This window comes from Loxodonta africana, chromosome 2 (genome assembly GCF_030014295.1).
Source record: "Loxodonta africana isolate mLoxAfr1 chromosome 2, mLoxAfr1.hap2, whole genome shotgun sequence".
Classification (NCBI taxonomy): Eukaryota; Metazoa; Chordata; class Mammalia; order Proboscidea; family Elephantidae; genus Loxodonta; species Loxodonta africana.
Genome location: NC_087343.1, coordinates 195,950,564 through 195,967,797, shown reverse-complemented (window position 1 = coordinate 195,967,797; position 17,234 = coordinate 195,950,564). Strand labels below are relative to the sequence as shown.

General features: G+C 56.9%; 2 protein-coding genes across 5 annotated transcripts; both read right to left on the bottom strand.

Moving 5' to 3' along the window:
- Nucleotides 1-1,406: 1,406 nt before the first annotated feature.
- Nucleotides 1,407-10,618, bottom strand: TSPAN17 (tetraspanin 17). Of its 4 annotated transcripts, none has more exons than XM_023551715.2 (9): nt 10,442-10,614; nt 6,992-7,042; nt 6,751-6,897; nt 4,959-5,165; nt 3,721-3,846; nt 2,865-2,912; nt 2,213-2,329; nt 2,052-2,113; nt 1,407-1,461 (listed from the first exon to the last, which is right to left on the bottom strand). In XM_023551715.2, exons 1-9 carry the CDS (start codon nt 10,526-10,528, stop codon nt 1,425-1,427), a joined length of 882 nt encoding a protein of 293 aa, XP_023407483.1. In that variant the 5' UTR covers nt 10,529-10,614; the 3' UTR covers nt 1,407-1,424. The 4 variants fall into 4 exon arrangements, with proteins under 4 accessions (XP_023407483.1, XP_010591043.1, XP_023407498.1 ...); XM_010592741.2 differs by having other exon boundaries at nt 4,995-5,165; nt 10,442-10,607; XM_023551730.2 differs by lacking the exon at nt 6,751-6,897 and having other exon boundaries at nt 10,442-10,618.
- Nucleotides 10,619-12,337: 1,719 nt separating this feature from the next.
- Nucleotides 12,338-16,245, bottom strand: EIF4E1B (eukaryotic translation initiation factor 4E family member 1B). The gene is made up of 8 exons (XM_064279721.1): nt 16,156-16,245; nt 15,989-16,048; nt 15,650-15,855; nt 15,247-15,342; nt 13,881-13,944; nt 13,043-13,156; nt 12,777-12,916; nt 12,338-12,443 (listed from the first exon to the last, which is right to left on the bottom strand). The coding sequence occupies exons 1-8, from the start codon at nt 16,243-16,245 to the stop codon at nt 12,338-12,340; spliced, it is 876 nt and encodes a 291-aa protein (XP_064135791.1).
- Nucleotides 16,246-17,234: the final 989 nt, after the last annotated feature.

Genomic DNA, 17,234 nt, shown 5'->3' with positions numbered 1-17,234 from the left:
AACCTCCAGTACCCCTCAACTGCAGAGCAGCTGGAGCCCTAGTCAGTGGCTGTCCCAGAGGGATCCACAGTGATGCCCGGGCCAAAGCTAGCCCCCACACATTTTGTTTGGCTTGCAGTTTGTTTTTAATTAGTTGCCAACATTTTAAAATCAGGATATTTCACATAAAAATCTGGGTTTCTGGCTTCTCCAGATTTCTGACAGGAGGCCTGCACTCCTACATTACAGCAATTAAATAAAACTGAACAGCAGCCACCACCTCCAGATGGGGAGGTGCTTCGACTTATAGTCCCCACCACTGCCTATTGTCTCCCAAGGCCAGATGCCATTATCGACTCAATCGTGCAAATGTTTGTCTTATCACAGAGCAACGTCTTTCTGTTAGGTCTTTATTAACAGTGAAGAGTCAAAGTTGCACTGCCAACAAAGGCCTACTTCATCCACTTATACAGCCCACCTGGCCCCAAAGGCATCTGAGTTGGGGACCTGCGAACCAGCCCAACCTCCCCTTTCATCCACAGCCCAGGGCATACACACACCCCTTCAGGCAGCTGAGAGCAGAAGCTAGAATTCCCAAGTCTGAGCCAGTTTGCACCTTCAGTAGTCTTGAAAAGCCCTGAGCCCGAAGTGCTTTTAGTAAAAAAAAGCAGGGTGAATATCGGCACATGGCTCTGCTGGAGTGAGGTTGCAGGAGCAAAACAGCCAGACCCAGGAACGTTGTGCTGGGGCGCCCTCTGGTGGGGATGAGGCAGCTCTGCAGCGCTTGATTCTCCCTGGATCCAAAGTGAGCCTAGGAATCTACCCTTCAAGCCCCCAAACCAGGCTCCCTCCAACCCCACGGGTGCCAAGCCCTAGGCTGCCAGCTACTTCCTTTGAAAAATCCCGACCCCCATCTCACCCTCTGCTGATCTCCTAGGCACTCTGGCACCTGTCTCAGCACCCAGCAGGGCTGAGTGAGCCCCTCCCAGGCTCTTCAGGGCAGGGTTCAGCCTCTCTTTTGTCTGCATTCCTTGCTTTGCCCCCAGGCCAGGCCCACAACAGTCTTGCAGTATTGCAGGGAATACCCCTGCAGAGCTGAGGGGTGCCAACTTACCGCTTGCAAGGGGCAGGCAAGCCACTTAAGGAGCAGAATGGGGCAGGCAGGGTCCCCAGTGGATGGGGTCACACATGTTCTAGGGATACTACCCCTGAAGAACCCATGTGGCCAGATGGTCATGCTCTCCAGGAAGCCGGGAATCTGGACTTTATGTGAAACACACTGATTTTTAAAGGTCAGCTCAAACGTATAAGTTATCCAGGCCAAAGAAAACAGGTAGGCAGAGGGGGTTGGGTCAGGGGCCCCAGCCAGAAAGCTCCGCAGAGGCCATACCGCCGACGGGACCTCTGAGATGGTGGGCGCAAGCCAGTGGTTTTCAAAGTTTTGTTTATTTGAGGAGTTTGTAGCCATCGTCGCGTTTGATCCTGAGAGGCAAGCAAAGAGAGAAATTTCTTGGACCCATTTTAGAGTCTGGAACACTGAGGCCACAGTGTGCTACTGACAGGCTTAAGGTCACAACCAGTACAGAAGTGAGCTCTGAAGTTGCATGAGGTGAGGTCTTGGGCAAGAGCAGGCCCCCCGGCCTGCCCCACGCAGCCATGCACAGAAGTGTCCCCGCCTGGGTGGGGGGACACAGGCAGAACCCCCACCTCCCCAGCAGCACCCTCCTACCCGACCTGGCCTGGACTCCAGTAGCTGTGCCCTTCCTAGTCCCGTAGAGAGCCCACCAGCCCAATGACAGCCCAGATGGTGGCTCCCCTATGCACGCCCACCCGCCCACACCACTCATGCACACAGAGCTCCAGACACCCAGCCCAGCCAGGCCTGGCCTGGCCTAGGCAGCTTTCTCCATGGGCGAACAGCACTCCACACCCATGGGTCCCACAGGGAGCTCAGGTCCCGAAAGAAACATCTCCTGCAGCCTTGCCCATCACGGGCACAGCAGAGGGGGTCTGGGGGTCCCCACCAGAGGCCTGGGCCAAGTGGGTAGCCGTGGCCAACGTGGCGGCCTCACCAGTTGGCCCTCACTGCCTTGATGTCACTCACGAGGTTCTGGGCCAAGCAAATGCCAAAGATCTGTAAGACAGAGGGCAGGTGATGAAGAGGCTGCCACAGGGCCAAGTGGCCCAGGGCAAGACGGAGGTGGGGTAGGCGATGTGGAGGCTGTGGCAGTACCTGGAGGAGGGCAATTCCCACAAAGACCCCGGCCACAACGATCAGGTTGTCCTGCAGCCACTTCTCAAACTGGCCCACGCAGCCTTTGGTGTGGATGAAGCCCTGCTGCTCCAGCTCCTGGGGATACACAGGCACCATCTCAGACCTCGCTCTCCCTTCCCTCCTCTGACTTACTGCAGGGCCTATGCACGGCTGGCTCCTTCTCATCCTCGAGGTCTCCACCCAGCCATGCCCTTCTACAAGAGGCCCTCACTCCCAGCCCTATATTCTCATCACCCCTGAGGTTATTTTCTTCCAAGCATTTAGCTGAAACCATCACATAAATGATCCCATTCATGTATCTATGAGCTTACTGTCTCTCTCTCTACTGGAACGTAACTCCCTGAGAGCAGGGGCTATGTCTGTCTGAATCAACATCAAAGACAATACTGGGCACACTGCGGGGCTCAACAGAGAGCTGGGATGAGCAAACCCACCTGTGCCCCTGCCTGTGCGCCCCTCACACCTGGCAGTGCCAAGCCCTGGAGGCTTGGATGGGCCCCTGGGTCTCAGCACTCCTCCCCACAGAAGCCTGAGGCCTTTCAGAGGTGCTTCCAGGAGCCCCTGTTCCCACCCCAGTGCCAACGTGCTCCCTACCCTCCTCCCCACTCACCAGTTTGAGCCGGACGTCGTAGCCACACTGGGTGTTGAGAACATCCTCCTAAGGAGAAACAGGCCAGTGAGCGACTCATAAGCGGGGACCCCTCAGGGCCCTTGGTACCATGCACCCCAAGTTCCTCCTACTCAGGAGAACAAATGGAGCCACAGATTCTGACCACCCACTGCTCTTAACGCAGCTTGCCGAGGCCCAGGCACCACTTTCCAGATGACAGGTCGCATGGCTGCAAATGCCAACTTGGAACCACTCCCATTCAGAAATCTTGCCTGCGGTGTTTGATGAGAATGGGAACCCAGCCCTCGTGTCCCAGACAAACAGCAACTGGAGGGATATCACTGAGAATGTCTGCCCTGAAAAGAGCCATAAAGAAAGCCACCTCTCCACTCTGGCATGGCAGCCCAAAGGGGCATGGGTACTCTTGTCACACACCCCCACAGCTGAGGCAGCAAGGCCCGCTCCCAGTGCCCAGACAGCTTCAGATCTGGCCAGGTGCAGACGCTGCCTGGAGCTACATTTAGCTGAATACCCAGGGCAGAACTGTGTAGCCAGCCCACAGGGTACACGGAACCCTCTGGGCCAGTCCCTGTCCCTTGGGGTCCTGCAATTTCAATCTCATACAACTAAAGAGACGCCTTTTGCTAAAACAGGAAAGCAGCCCCAACACCAGCAGGCCTGAGCCACTACCTGCAGACACAGGCTTACCAGCCTGGCAGGGACACCCCATATAAAATCACCTTCCGAAAGCGTACGGTCCAGAGCAGGGTGGAGCCGAGCAGAGCCCTGGCGGTGGTTTCCAGACTGGGACAGTGCACTGAGAGGCCCTCACCCACCCCCATGCCAGCCCACTCACCGCAGGGTCTCTGACACAGCAGGAGAAGGGCACTCCGCAGCGCTCCCGGCTTGGATTCAAGTCAGTGCAGTTGAAGTAGATATTGAGGTTCCAGTCGTTGGGCCCTCGGGCTCCGCAGCAAGACCACTAGGGGGTTTGGGGGAAAACCCCAGGTAAGCCAGGCCTGCGGCCAGCAGCCATTCCTCCTCCCAGGAGCCTCATCCTGTTCAGAGACAGGCCCAGGCTGCAGGAAGACAGGGTCTACCCGCCCCCAGAGCAGACAGGCCAGGCCTGAGTCCAGAGGGTCAGAGAGAGAAGGCAAGAGCTCTAGGCTTCTGCCCGGTTGGTGGGGTGAGCAGGGTGCTGGGAAGGTGTCCTGAGTTGGTCCCCTAGTCCCAGAGGTGGAAGGGGGGTGTGAGGATGCTGGTCCTGAGTTGGAGGAGGGATGCAGGATGATAGCCGGGCCCTGGGCTACATGTGGGGACAGGATGACAATGTGCGGTATGGACTGGGGATGGTTACTGGGGTGTGGGAGGAAGGGGTGGGCAGGCTTCCCCTCCTCTCTCTGCACAGAAGAGGAGAAACGTCTCCAGAATCTCTGGTGAGAGCGCAGAAGAGACCAGCATAGCTCAGGGTTGAGTCCACTCCCCATCCCCACAGGGCTGGGCCAGTGCTAGCCCGCCGGCCCCTCAGGGAGGCCCAGAGGAAGTCATATCCTCAGCCCAGCATCCTGTGGGTGAGGGGGTGTGAATGGGTGTCTATAATCTAGTAAACTGTTCACTGACTGCGTCACAAGGGTTAGGTTTGCAAGCTTTGTTTCTGTAAAGGGTCTCAAACTCTCAACGCATTCAGAGACCGAACAAACAATGTAAATGGGAGAAGAGGGCCAGCAGGTATAATAAAATACAGAGTGTAGGGGACAGTGGCAAACAGAAGAGCCCCTGTACCAGTCAAGGGGCAGCGGCAACACAGCCCCAGCCAATACTGTCAGCCCAGGGTTTAAGACAGGAAGAACTTTCCTCTGTTTAAGGGTGCTGTAAACCGTGGCCTGGGAGCTACCGGTCTGGAGCCTCTGGCTCCTGTTTCCCACCTCTGTGTCCCTGCAGATCTGGGCACACCCAGGGATCACCAGAGGCTGGCTCCTTCTCACAGGGGGGCTCTGGCTCTCTCCCCAGGGACTGGCCTGGCCCGAGTGGTTGGGGAGTGGTCCCAGCTCAATGGGCAGTGAGGGAGTCCCTCACTCATAGGCAATCAGGCACCTCCTGTGTGTGGCCCAGGCTGGACCCTGGACTCACGTATTCCTGAGCAAAGTCAATGAGGTTTTGGAGGTCAATGTCATCCCGGTAGGCCTTAACGTTGTTGTTGATGAAGAGGTTAAGCTGGTCTCGAATCCAGTCCTTGAAGACAAAGGCCAGGATCCCTGTCGCCAGCTCCAGGAAGAAGATGAGGCCGAGGAACACAGAGAACTGGAGTGGGGCATAGAGGCAGGTGGGGATGGAGGTCAGATAACCCCTTAGGACCTGGGGGGTCATGGGGCAGAGCTCCATCTCACCCCAAGACAGGCCCAGAGTCCCCACCTATTTTTATTTTAGTACTGCTTTATGATAGTGTAATGGCAGCACTGTCCTTACCTACCCTTCCATTCCCCTTCCTCTGATCAACACACCTGTTTTCCTGAAGCAACCACCCTCTGCACGTACCTTCTTCAATTCACAAGGTTCTAAGGTGGCAACTCCCCACCCCCACCCCAGATATAGAACTAAGCGAGTGTCAGTCCACCAATCAGAGCACTGCCTTTCCCAGGCCACAGCATTAGTCCAGAGATAGCCAATCAGAGCTAAGGAGACTCAACTGAAGGACTTTGGCAGAAGAGTTGGGGAGAGAGCCCTGGCTTCCAGGAGGAGTTTCCAGGGAAACAGGATAAAGCCAGCACCTGCTGGTAGGCATTCTCCCACCATGTGGGGGATGGAGCCAACCCAGAGGGGCCCAAAACAAAAAAAAACCAAACCCAGTGCCATCCAGTTGATTCCTACTCATAGCGACCCTATAGGACAGAATAGAACTGCCCCATAGAGTTTCCAAGGAGCACCTGGAGGATTCAAGCTGCCGACGCTTTGGTTAGCAGCCGTAGCACTTAGCCACTACGCCACCTGGGTTTCCCAGAGGGGCCCAGAGCTGAGAAACAGAGAGACCAGTTCTCGTGATACTGTGGGCTCCTGGATTCAAATGTGCCTGCAGCCAGAACCATCCAGTTGCCATCAGTCAACCTGACTCATGGCAACTCCACATCTGTCAAGTGTAGAACTGTGCTCCATGGAGTTTTCAATGGCTGGTTTTTTGGAAGTAGATCACCAGGCCTTTCTCCTAAGGTGCCTCTGTGTGGACTTGAGCCTCCAACCTTTTGGTTAGCAGTGGAATATGTTAACTGTTTGCACCACTCAGGGACTCCACGGCCAGAATACCCCTGAGTTTTTCATTACAGGAGCCAATGAACACCCTTTTTGCTTAGACCATTGGGTTTCAGTCATTTATAACAGGAAGAATCCTAATAAATATAAACCAAAAACCAAACCCAGTGCCGTCGAGTCGACTCCGACTCATAGCGACCCTATAGGACTGAGTAGAACTGCCTGATAGAGTTTCCAAGGAGTGCCTGGAGGATCTGAACTGCCAACCCTTTGGTTAGCAGCTGTAGCATTTAGCCACTACACCACCAGGGTTTCCCCTAATAAATATAGGTAATATGAATAATTATCATGCTAATAAAACCCAGAAAACCCAAATCCACTGCCATCAAGTCAATTTCGACTCACAGAGACCCTGTAGGACAGAGTAGAACTGCCCCATAGGGTTTCCAAGGCTGTAAATCCTTACAGAAGCAGACTGCCGTGTCTTTCTCCAGGACAGCAGCTGACCTCTCGGCTAGCAGCCAAGCACTTAACCACTGTGCCACCAGGGCTCTTATTATTCTATAACATAATAATAAAGGTAGTCAGTCATAAGCAGGGACAGGGTGGGAGGAGGCTAGGTTCCCGCAGGAGCCACACTCACAAACTTTAACAGGAATGTGTTCTCCCGGAGGGCCCCGATGCAGCCGGCAAAGCCCAACACTGACATGACGCCTCCAACCACCACGAACAGCCACACAGGGTCCAGGCCCCCCAGATCCGTCAGCGCCGAGATGTTGGAGAGCACGCCCTGGGCCAGGGGAGCAGAGACAGACGTGGGGAGCTGGCCCTCCCACCTCGTGGACCCACGGCCAAGCCCCCACCACTGAACCCCACCGCCTTACCTTCTCTCCCCAGGCCCAGAGGCCAATGGCCAGGAACAGGGCTCCCAGCACCTATAAGAGCGGCAGAGAGGAGCTTAGGGCTGAGTCCAGGCACCAGGGCCCTCGTTCCTCCTCTCCCCACTCATGGCAGAGCCTGCCTCCCAAGAAATTAGAACCAGCAAGAAGTCAGGTGGAGAGAGGCGAGGAGGAGAAAGGGTTGCTACAGGGATCCAGGATCTAATCTACCTTCCCAAGAACACATCTACTGCTTCTCCCCTACAGGATACAGCCTGGTGGGACTGGAACCAGGAGGGCCACCGCCCCCAGCCTCAGGACAGGCATGTGGACCATGCCCTTCCTTAGAACTCAAAAACTGGAGCAGAGGGCCACCAGGACACTCCCACCAAGTAGCAGCATCCTGAACCTCTGCTCCCAGCACAGACCCCTGCCAGGGCTCCCAGCTCCCAGCCTCCCCTTGGCCCCTTCCCAAAACCACCCCTCCAGCTGCCAAGCAACCCTGTGCCAGCCTCCACCCTGTCCCACCATCTTTCCAAAAACTTCCCTTTAACCTCCATTGCCAGAGATGGGTTTGTAGCTCACAAGCAAAGACCCTGAGTGTCTTGATGCAGGACAGGATCAGTACTCAAAAGCATCTGACCACAGCTCTGCCTGGGCCTCCTGAACCCCAGCCACAGGCTTCCCGCTTGGGCAGCCCTTGAGCACCCGCCTCCCTGTCCTCTTGTCCTTCCAACTACCCTGCCTTAATTCCTTGCTGGAAGAGCCTGGGTGTCAAGGCCGGCTCCCCTTTTTGTGCCTGACCCTGGACAGGGCCCAGGAGTCTAGTCTAGGAGAGGCTCTCTCCGGCCCAAGGCCAGCTGCCCAGGGCCATGACCCACCTCCTCAGACCTCCCCACCCACCTGTTTCCTCTACTGGTTCCTTCCTCTCATTTAATCACTTCCCTTCCCTGACCCTGGCACCCTTTCTCTGGAAACAGCTCCCCTTTCCTCCCTTCCCCTCCCCTAGGGTGGGCCTGGCAGCATGAAATTCAAACATCACTTCTCCTGTCCCATCCCACTTGATCTCCCCACAGCCCTTAGACAGGTGACCACTGTCCCCTACCTGAACTCCCTCCTTCTGCTGCTCCTTCTCAGCCTCCTTCCCAGAAGGCTCACCTTCACCTGCCCAGGGCAGGTGGCTGTCCCCTCCCCTCACCCCATCCTGGGCTCCAACCTCAGCCCACTTTCCTTCTCTCCTCCTCCTCCTCACAACTCACCTTTGTTTTCCATCCCACTGTGACACTGGCCTCTCTGGGATTTCCACCCAAACCTCTTCCTGGCTCCAGACCCCTATGTCCACCTGCCTGCTGGGGATACCTCCCTGTCCCAGACACCATTCCGCATGCTGGGAACATAGCAGCCACTAGGAGACAAGCTTTCAGCCCTCAGGTGGCTTACACTGCAGCAGGGCAAACTGACCGTGAGCAAGAAAACGATTTCAGATGCCAACAAGTCTTTCAAATAAAATAGGGTGATGTATGGGGAGTGACTAGGATGATGGGGGTGCTACAGAGGGTAGAGGGGGTGGTAGAGAAGGCTGTGGCATTTTAGCTGAGGTGTGGATGATGCGAAGGCACAGCTGGGAGAAAAGAGTTCCAGGTGGAGAGGCCAGGAAAGGCCCTGAGGCAAGACCAGGTGTGGTGGTGCAAGGGACAAAACAAGGGCAGCCAGGGCTGGTTTCAGTTGGCCCAGAGCAGCCTTCCACAGGGCTCCCGGGGGGCGGGGGGCAGGGGGTGGGGGGCGGGGGAAGGGGGCATTCAAGGAGTCTGGACTGTATTCTAGGAGCACCAGGAAATTCCTGGGATGTTCTGAGCGGGGCAACACCTGTGTTTACAATGGAAAAAAAAAAAATCTCTGGGCCTGTTTTACAGGGACCTCCTTTGAGCCACTTCGATCCAAACCTAACACCCCCCCCAGGAGCCTTCCTCAACTTTCCCCTCCCACCACCCCAGCTTTGCTCCAGCCCCCGTCTCCCTGGGCTCCCCAGCTCCCGGCCCTGCCACTCACCCACCCTCCCCAAGGCAGCTGGACAGGTCTGCCCCTAATACAAAAGCTAAATCAGACCCACTGCTCTTGTACTAAAACCCTACCCATTAAAACCTACCTACCCCAGCACCCAGTGTTTCATGCTCTGGCTCCCCACTCTCACCCAGGGTCCCAAGAACAAGCCTGGATCTCTCCTGCCTGACCATTCGTACTGGGGGCTCCTTCTGCTCAACGCCCTGCCTCCACCTCCACCCACCACCCACTCAGCTGTCCCCTGGCTCTGCACTTAAAGGCTGTGTGACCCTAGGTAAATGACTTAACCTCTCTGTATCTGTTTCCCCATCTGTAAAATGGAGACAGTAATATGTAGTTATGAACATACAGTATATTAGAATTCATTACTTATCCTGCCTAACAACCCTGAGGAGCAGGCTGTATTACAGGCCCCTCCCAGGCAGGGAAGCTGAGGCCCAGAGAGGCAGTTCTCACAGCAGCAAGTAATCCACCTAGGCCTCCTGACTTCCTCTCTAGCTCTCTGCACAAAGCCCACACACCCTGGTGAGCTGAGCACTACTGAGGCCCAAGGACACACTACATGGGTGACAGCTTGGGCAGCATGTAGGCGGAGGGCAGTGCCACTGAGCTAGCTGAAGAGAACTGAAAGGGTCTCGCATCCTGATCATGGCTGGGGGCGAAGGGACTGCAGAGGCGGCAGCCTCGGCAGAGATGGGATGGAGGAGGGGAGGGAAGATGACTTGGCAGGACCCTGGGACACAGATGCTATCCTGGGAGGGGCACCAACAGCTCCCTTCTCCGGACAGGGGCGCCCCGCCCTGGAGCCTCGGTTTGATCAGCTGTGGCGTGTTCCCCAGGGCCAATTCGGTTCCCCAGGGGCAGCTCCCGGGCTCTCAACAGGGGAGACTCCCTCCGCCCAGGCGGAGGCCTCGGGTTGTTGCCCCTCTCAGCCAGTAGCCTCCAAAAAGCCGGGTGGGAAGGGAGGGCTTTGACCCACCCCCCTTGCTGGAAGCAGACGCGAGGCTTCAGGCCCTGGTGCTGGAGGAGCGAGGAGCCACCTTTCGCCGCACACCCTTCTCCCCACTGGCCAAGCCAGGGTAGCAGGCGAAGAGGGAGGCGATCCGCACAGCGTGCCCCTGGGCCGTCAAAGAAGCACCACCCCTTTCTCGGCTGGGCCTGGGAGGCTCCCCCCCACCCCACCCCATCCCACCCCAGGTGGCTGGGACCCACCCCCGGCAAACCAGGCCTTTCCGCATCTCTCTCGGTCTGTGTCTTGGCTGAGGGCTGAGAGGGTGCGGGGACAGTGCCAATCCCTAAGCTCTTGCAGGAGGAAGTGGTCTCCTCCCGGTGGGGAACTGCACCTCCTCCTCCCGCCACCCCTAGCGCAGGGCCCGGCGCCGACCCCGCGCTCACCCAGAAGACGATGTTGAAGCCAAACAGGAAGTATTTCCCGCAGCAGCCGACCTCGGGTTCCTGGAAGTGCTGGTGCTTGCCGGGCATGGTGAGCGGCCGCCCTTCGGCGCGGGAACCGGAGCCGGGCGCCGGGAGCCGGGCCCAGCCCTCCGCGGGCCGCCCTGGGCTAGAGCCGCCCCGGGCCTAGCCGGGCGGCTGCGGCTTCATGGCCACGGCCACACAGAGTGCCGGCCCGGCTTCGCCCGCCCCGCAGGGACCGCCCCCGGCGGCGCTCGGGCCGCCCCGCCCCGAGCCTGGATCGGTCCCTCGGAGCCCTGCCCCGCCCCCTAAGCCCAGGCCCCGCCCCCTGTGTCCAGGCTCCGCCCCCTACGCCCAGGCTCCGCCCCCGAGCTCGGCTCCGTTCCTCCTGAGCCTGGCCCCGCCCGGCAGCCCTGGTGCTCTCAGCCGGCCTGACTCCATCCACCCTGAGCTTCGACCCCGGCCCCGCCCGGGAGCCTGACTCTGACCCAGGCGCAGGCCGCTACAGAGAGCTCCCCCAGCGTCCTCCGGGCACTCTCCGCTGGCGCATCCCTGTACCCACCGGAGCCTGCAAGTATGCAGGGCCCGCAGTAACCACAACCCCCGCAAGGCTCTGTCCCAGCTCCACCACAATCCCCGCCCTAGCTTGCGCAGCCCATCCCTCGGGAGGACGAGCTGCTGCTCGGATGAGGGTCTAGTGATCTGATTGTTTTCAACACGTGCAGTATATTTTATTACAGTGCAGTGGAGTCACACGTGAGTTTTCACTTAACGAAAACTTAGCTCTACTTATACCGGCTCAACCTCAGGCCCGAAAAGGACCTGAGTCTTGAGCGCAGCGCCTGCTGCTCCCTGCCCCTTCGGTTTTGCCAGGGGCTCATACCCCACCGCCTGGCTCAAACCCACTTGGTGACTGGGGCCTCCCAACCTTACTCCCCTACCCCATACCAGCCTATTCCTAATGGGCATCCTGGGGAGCTGGGGGGCTGACAGGACCCCCTGCGAGGCAAGGACAGATCCAGCTTCTGAATCTTGATTTAGAGCCTTTAAAAGTAATTCCAACTTAGTTCAAAAGTGAATATTTATTTAGAATAAGAACAGAAAAGGGCTTAAGCTTCATCTTCTAGCAGAACAATGACAAGGCCTGACCACCGCCCTCTCCTGGGCACAGGGACACTCACCCACCTCCACTTCAGCCAGGAACCCAAGGCACAACACTGACCACAGGTGAGGAAAGGGGAGGGGCCCTGTAGGGCTTTCTCCCTCCTCAGCTCCCCACCGGTCCCTCATGCGGTGTTCTGCCTCTAAGCCACCAGCTGCCTGTTTCCTGAAGCCGGCCCCATTCCAGGGACCCACCCACAGCTGGTGGAGGGGAAGTACAGGATCCATGGTGAGCTCTGAGGTTACAAATCTGAGAGGAGGCAACCTCTAAAGGTTCACTAAGAGGAGCAGCCCCACTTCAGTCCTCAGCGTAGCAGTTGCTATAAGCCCCTTCCCCCGAAATGGCAGAGTGGCCCTTCAAGTACGTGCTGGGCCTCCTTCCACACACCAACAACCTACCCTACCCCCGATGAAAAAAAGGAAACTCAAATGTTCCCTCGATACTCCCTGCCCGCCCCCCCACCCCACTCTGTGCTTGACTCCAGGCAATGCTGGGTCCTCCCCTACAGAGCTCCCCTCACACTTGACCCCAACTCATGTTAAGGAGTGTTCATATTCCCTCCAGGACACGGGAAAAATCAGGCTTGTCTGCCCCCCAAATGGTGCCCAGGAGCAGCAGTGTAGACTGCCCTCCTCGACCACGTACACACACCACACACACATAGACACACACAGGCTTAGGTGGTGAAACTGAAGTGCCAGTGGTGCAAGACCCTGTCACACCACAAACTTGTTCCTGGTGCTCTTGGTGGCTGTATCTGCATGGGCCTGGTAACCAATAATGGCTTTTGCTGAGAGGCCCAGGTGTTGTTTGTAGACACGCCTGGGGATGAGGAGAGCAGAGGAAATGAGACTCAGGTGCTCTCCAGTTGACCATCTGGGCCTGTTCCTTTCCCCACTGAGCTCCACCCTGGTTCCAGCCACAGCCACTCCTGTTCTGTGTGTCTTACCCCGGGTGGAAACCCAAGATATGAGTCCTCAATCCAAAAGAAAGTTCTGCTAGGACTCATTTGAAAGCCACAGATCTGAAACCCCCTACCCACAGGAAGGGGACATGGAGAGTTCTGAAGGTCTCCCTTGCAAGCCAGGCCATCCTCCACCCTCCTTCTTCGCCGGAAGAGCCCCGCCCCCACCCTGTGCCAGCACTGCCCCTCACCCAATGTGCAGCACACTGGCCTGGTTCTCAGCCTCCTGCGTCCACACCGAGATCTTGTCCCCCTTGGTGCGGATGTTGACGACAGCCCCACACACCTCCCTGCTGTGTTCCTCAAAGCTCTCCCCTATCAGACACAGCAGCTGGGCCCAGGGAGAGGCAGAGTGAGCCTTCCCACTGGGGTAGAGAAACACCCCCCTTCCCACCATACCAGGCAGCACCAACCTCTTCCCTGGGCACCCCCCGCCCCATCCCAGCTCCCTACTTACTGTCTCCAGCCAGAGGAGGTCCAGCTTGCTGTGGCGCTGGTGCTTGGCAAGACTGACCAGCCAGCGGCCACCCCGTTTATTCCTGCTGTCTTCCCACATGGGCTGGATGCCATCCTGGGGGGCAAGGATGGCAAAGCAAATCCCTCTCTTTGATCGAAGGGAAGTGGGGACCCAGAGATCTGGCTGACCTCTGCTCAGGCCCTGCACCAGCCCTTTCCACTGAAATAGGTAGGTTCTCATCTGTATCCCCTCTGTACAAGCAGGTTCCACCTCCAGCCACCCAGCCTACCAGCCCCTCCTCTGAGCTCCCACAGGAGGTCCTTGAGCTTCAATATGTCACTTTGTAGAGCCTGTGTGTGGGTTTACCACCCTCACTGAACCGAACAAGGGTCCAGATGGAGGTGGATTAAGCAAGCCCTCCCAGGTTTGGCTCCGTGGCCCCCAAACCTAGCTGGGCACAAGTCACCTGTGGAAACTAAACACCGTGGCCAGCCCACTGCACACACCTGCTGGGACAGCCCCTCCAGGGATAGCCTGGACATCAGCAAAGGGACGATTCTGGTATGCACCCCTAGCTAAGGGGCCAAACCAGAAACCCAGGCCACTTCCTGATCCCCCTTCTCCTCCCTCCTCCTCTTGCAGACTCTAAAACTATCTCCAGGCACAGCTGGGGCCTGTCCAAGAGTTTCTGTCTAACAGAGCAACCCTCCTACAATCAGAAATGACATCTCTGCTCCAGGGAGGTGTCCACGGCCCCCGCCACCCTGCGAGGGTGGAATGCAGAAGGGAAGAAGTAAACAGCCCCCTGCCCCTTTGGGGGGGGCAAGGCAGAGCTTACCTTGAACAGAGCGTAGTCACAGCCGGAAGAGAGCTTACTGGCCAGCTGGATATGACTGTACATCCTGGAGAGAGACACCCTCACACTGACAAGTGAGGCCTTTAGGGCCTGGTTCCAACTGGCCACATCCCCTCAACTCCTTATCAGATCCCACTGCTTTCCCCTGACCCTTTGGCCCTTTAGGCCTTTGCTCACACTGGCTCACCTACCTGGAATTCCATCCCCACTTATCCAAACCCTCAAACCCCACTTTGTCTCTGGAGCCTCCCCTGACCCTCGAAGCCCAGTGAAGCCAGAGCCCCTGGATAGGTTTTTAGACTTAGGAGACCCTGGGTGGTGCAAATAGTTAATATGCTCGGCTACTAACAGAAAGGTTGGCTGTTGTCGAGTCTACCCAGAGGCACCTCAGAAGAAAGGCCTGGCAATCCACTTCTGAAAAATCAGCCATTAAAAATTCTATGAGCACAGTTCTACTCTGACATACGTGGGGTTGCCAACTGGTTAGTTGGTTGGTTTGAAGTAGGGGCTTGGTTTCTGGTGCCCTCCAGCTGGGCTTGAAGGCCTTCCTGGAGCCTGGCCCTCCCTCCCTTCCTCTCCTAGGGTCTGCACACTTTTCAAATCCCCTTCCCACATCCCCCATAGGCACTCTGAGGCAGCCTAGTCCTCACTTTGCAGCTGAGACGGGCTCAGAGAGGGTAAGGAACTTATGCAGGGGCACAAAGCCAGGGAGTATATGGCACACAATCGGTCCCTGGCTTCTCCCACATCCCAGGCACTCACTCAGCCCCTAGAAGGCTTCAGGAGGGCTGTGCCCCAGCCTCAAGTCCCTGGACAAAACCCACTCAGCCCTAAACCAAAAGTAGTGACCCTATAGGACAGTAGAACTGCCCCATAGGGTTTCTGAAGCTGTAATCTTTACAAAAGCAGACTGCCACATCTTTCTCCTGTGGAGTGGCTGGTGGGTTTGAACCACCAACCTTTCGGTGAGCAGCCAAGTGCTTAACCACTGTACCACCAGGGCTCCTTACCTAGCCCCCTCCCCCCACAAAAAACAAATCAAACCTGTTGCCATCGAGTGGATTCCGACTCATAGCAACACTACAGGACTGAGTAGAAATGCCCCATAGGGTTTCCAAGGAGCAGCTGGTGGATTCATACTACCAACCTTTTGATTAACAGCCAAGCACTTAACCACTGCGCCACCAGGGCTCTCTCACCCAGCCCTAGCCCTCCACAAATGCTGACAGGCCTCAGGGAGGTCTGGGATATTGGGCTGATGCAGGAAGCAGCCCCTTGGAGGGTGGAGGCAGGGAGGATCCCCCGCTAAGAGCTCCTTTCTCCAGCTTCTAGAAGGGCAGACACTCACGCCCAGAAGTCCTCCACGGTGTCAAACTTGGTGACCAGATGCAAATTGTCCTGCCAGGCCCGGCTGAAGTCATTCTTAAAGAACCACAGAGCCCACCTGAAGGGAAAGATGGTCAGAAGGAAGCAGAGAACACCCATCTCAGTGCTGGGCTGGCAGGGGGGTGGCTCCACCTCAAGGACAAACTGGGAGATAGGATTTGAGATACAGGCCGTGAAGGTGAGTGAGGTCAGTTATCCTGAAGGGCAGGGGGGCAAGCAGGCTGGAGAACCCAGAATCTCAGCTAGGTTAAGGTTGGAAGGCTCACAGAGCCTGAGGCTTAAGCCAACCATGGCTGTTGGAGGATGAGGAACTGGGGCAGGGGGAGGAAGCAGTCCTCCAGGGGTACACAGGAGGCCTGTCTTACTTGTTCTGCAGGGGGTGCAATTCCAGCTCTACCTCTGCTGCCTCCACAGGGCCCTCATCACGGGCCTTCCTCCTCAGAGGCAGCAAAGCTGTGATGGAGTTTGGATCCCCCTTCTCTTCCACCAGCACCCCCACTGCTGCCTCCTCTTCCTCTTCCTCTTCCTCCCCCTTCACCCACTTTGGGATTCCACCTCCGGCCTCTCTTGCCTGACAAAGAATAATTATATATCTATATTAAGAAAGTTGTCAGTGCGAGCTATGAGCCCAGCTCCCCAGCTGTCCCCCCTTAGCCACCCCAGTCCGATCTGTTTCTCCAGAGGGGGCAGGCAGGTGGACTCACATGGCTGGTGGTTATCATGGTAGCCATGTTGCGCCTCAGGATCCACGGCCCCAGCACCCTCTAGGGGACCCCAGCTGCAGGTTTTTAACCCCCCAGCACCCTGCTGCCACGCCCTGCCTAGGGCAGGGAATGGGGAGGAGCCAGCATGGGTGGGGGAGGGGGCTTACACTATTCCTTCCATCGGCAAGCATTTTCGTGAGCGCCTTCTGCATGTAGGCCCAGAGCTGGGGATACAGCTGTGAGCAGGCAGGCTCCATGCCTGCCTACATGGCCCTGGCGCTCACTGGGGGTCAAGACACTAAGCTGAGAGTCAATGTTAAGGGTCTGCCGGTAGGGAAACGGCATCCCACCAAGGGTGTGAGGGTGGCCCCTGAATTTAATCGGGACTGCCCACATGGACCCTGACCTTGCTGTGGGTGCACGGCCAGGCAGACCTCCCACACCTGTCATCTTCTTTCCTTCTTTGCACTTTGCTGGCCATTCACCCCTCAACTTGGCCCCCCAATGTCATCTGGCACAGCCATTTGTCTTTGAGAGCATCATAGTTTTAAAATTGATTACTTGCTAACATTTAGAAGGTGCCCTAGTGGTTAAGTGCTCAGTTGCTAACCGAAAGGTCAGCGGTTCAAATCCAACAGTCACTCCTTGGAAACCCTGTGGGGCAGTTCTACTCTGTCCTATAGGGTCACTATGAGTCGGAATTGACTCGACAGCAGTGGGTAACATTTAGAAACAGAGAGGTTTTATATTAAAAACCACATTTTTTGTTTCTCTTGAAAATTTGGGAAGGTCTGGCAACACAGGGCCTCTCTGCCTCACAGGTCCACATTAGTTGTAGCTGCGGCTGCCCTTTGGAAGGGTGAGTGAGGCCCCACACAGGCCTACCTCCCTGCCCACTGCACTCTAGCATGTTCCTGCTTTGCCATCTGGGTGACCTGGGCCTGAGCATCAGTCACACAGCTTGGGTTCAAATCCTTCCCTACCCTGAGCAACTATGTGACCTTGGCCAAGTTACTGAACCTCACTGAGTCTCAGTTTCCCTGTCTGTAAAATGGGAATATTAATAATACCTCAGAGGCTTGTTGTGAGGATTAAATGATATAAAACACCTAAAGCCTATAGACCAAGGCCTGGCTCCATGCTCAATAAAAGTCAGCTGAGGGCTCTCCCAGGGTGAGGGAGGGATAGGGTGGGCAAGAGGGGGAGGGAAAGTCCCGGCTCTGGACACCTTTCTCACCTTCTGAAC

What these genes read in the sequence shown, in the direction of transcription:
- TSPAN17 (XM_023551715.2), bottom strand. Translation starts at nt 10,528, where the DNA reads ATGCCCGGCAAGCACCAGCACTTCCAGGAACCCGAGGTCGGCTGCTGC. An exon ending in GCTTCAACATCGTCTTCTGG is followed by an intron (nt 7,043 to 10,441) that starts GTGAGCGCGGGG and finishes CCGCTCTTATAG; the next exon opens with GTGCTGGGAGCCCTGTTCCT. An exon ending in ACGACGTCCGGCTCAAACTG is followed by an intron (nt 2,330 to 2,864) that starts GTGAGTGGGGAG and finishes GTGTATCCCCAG; the next exon opens with GAGCTGGAGCAGCAGGGCTT.
- EIF4E1B (XM_064279721.1), bottom strand. Translation starts at nt 16,245, where the DNA reads ATGGAGCCTGCCTGCTCACAGCTGTATCCCCAGCTCTGGGCCTACATG. An exon ending in ACCTCCTCTGGCTGGAGACA is followed by an intron (nt 12,917 to 13,042) that starts GTAAGTAGGGAG and finishes CCCTGGGCCCAG; the next exon opens with CTGCTGTGTCTGATAGGGGA. An exon ending in GCCAGTGTGCTGCACATTGG is followed by an intron (nt 12,444 to 12,776) that starts GTGAGGGGCAGT and finishes CCTCATCCCCAG; the next exon opens with GCGTGTCTACAAACAACACC.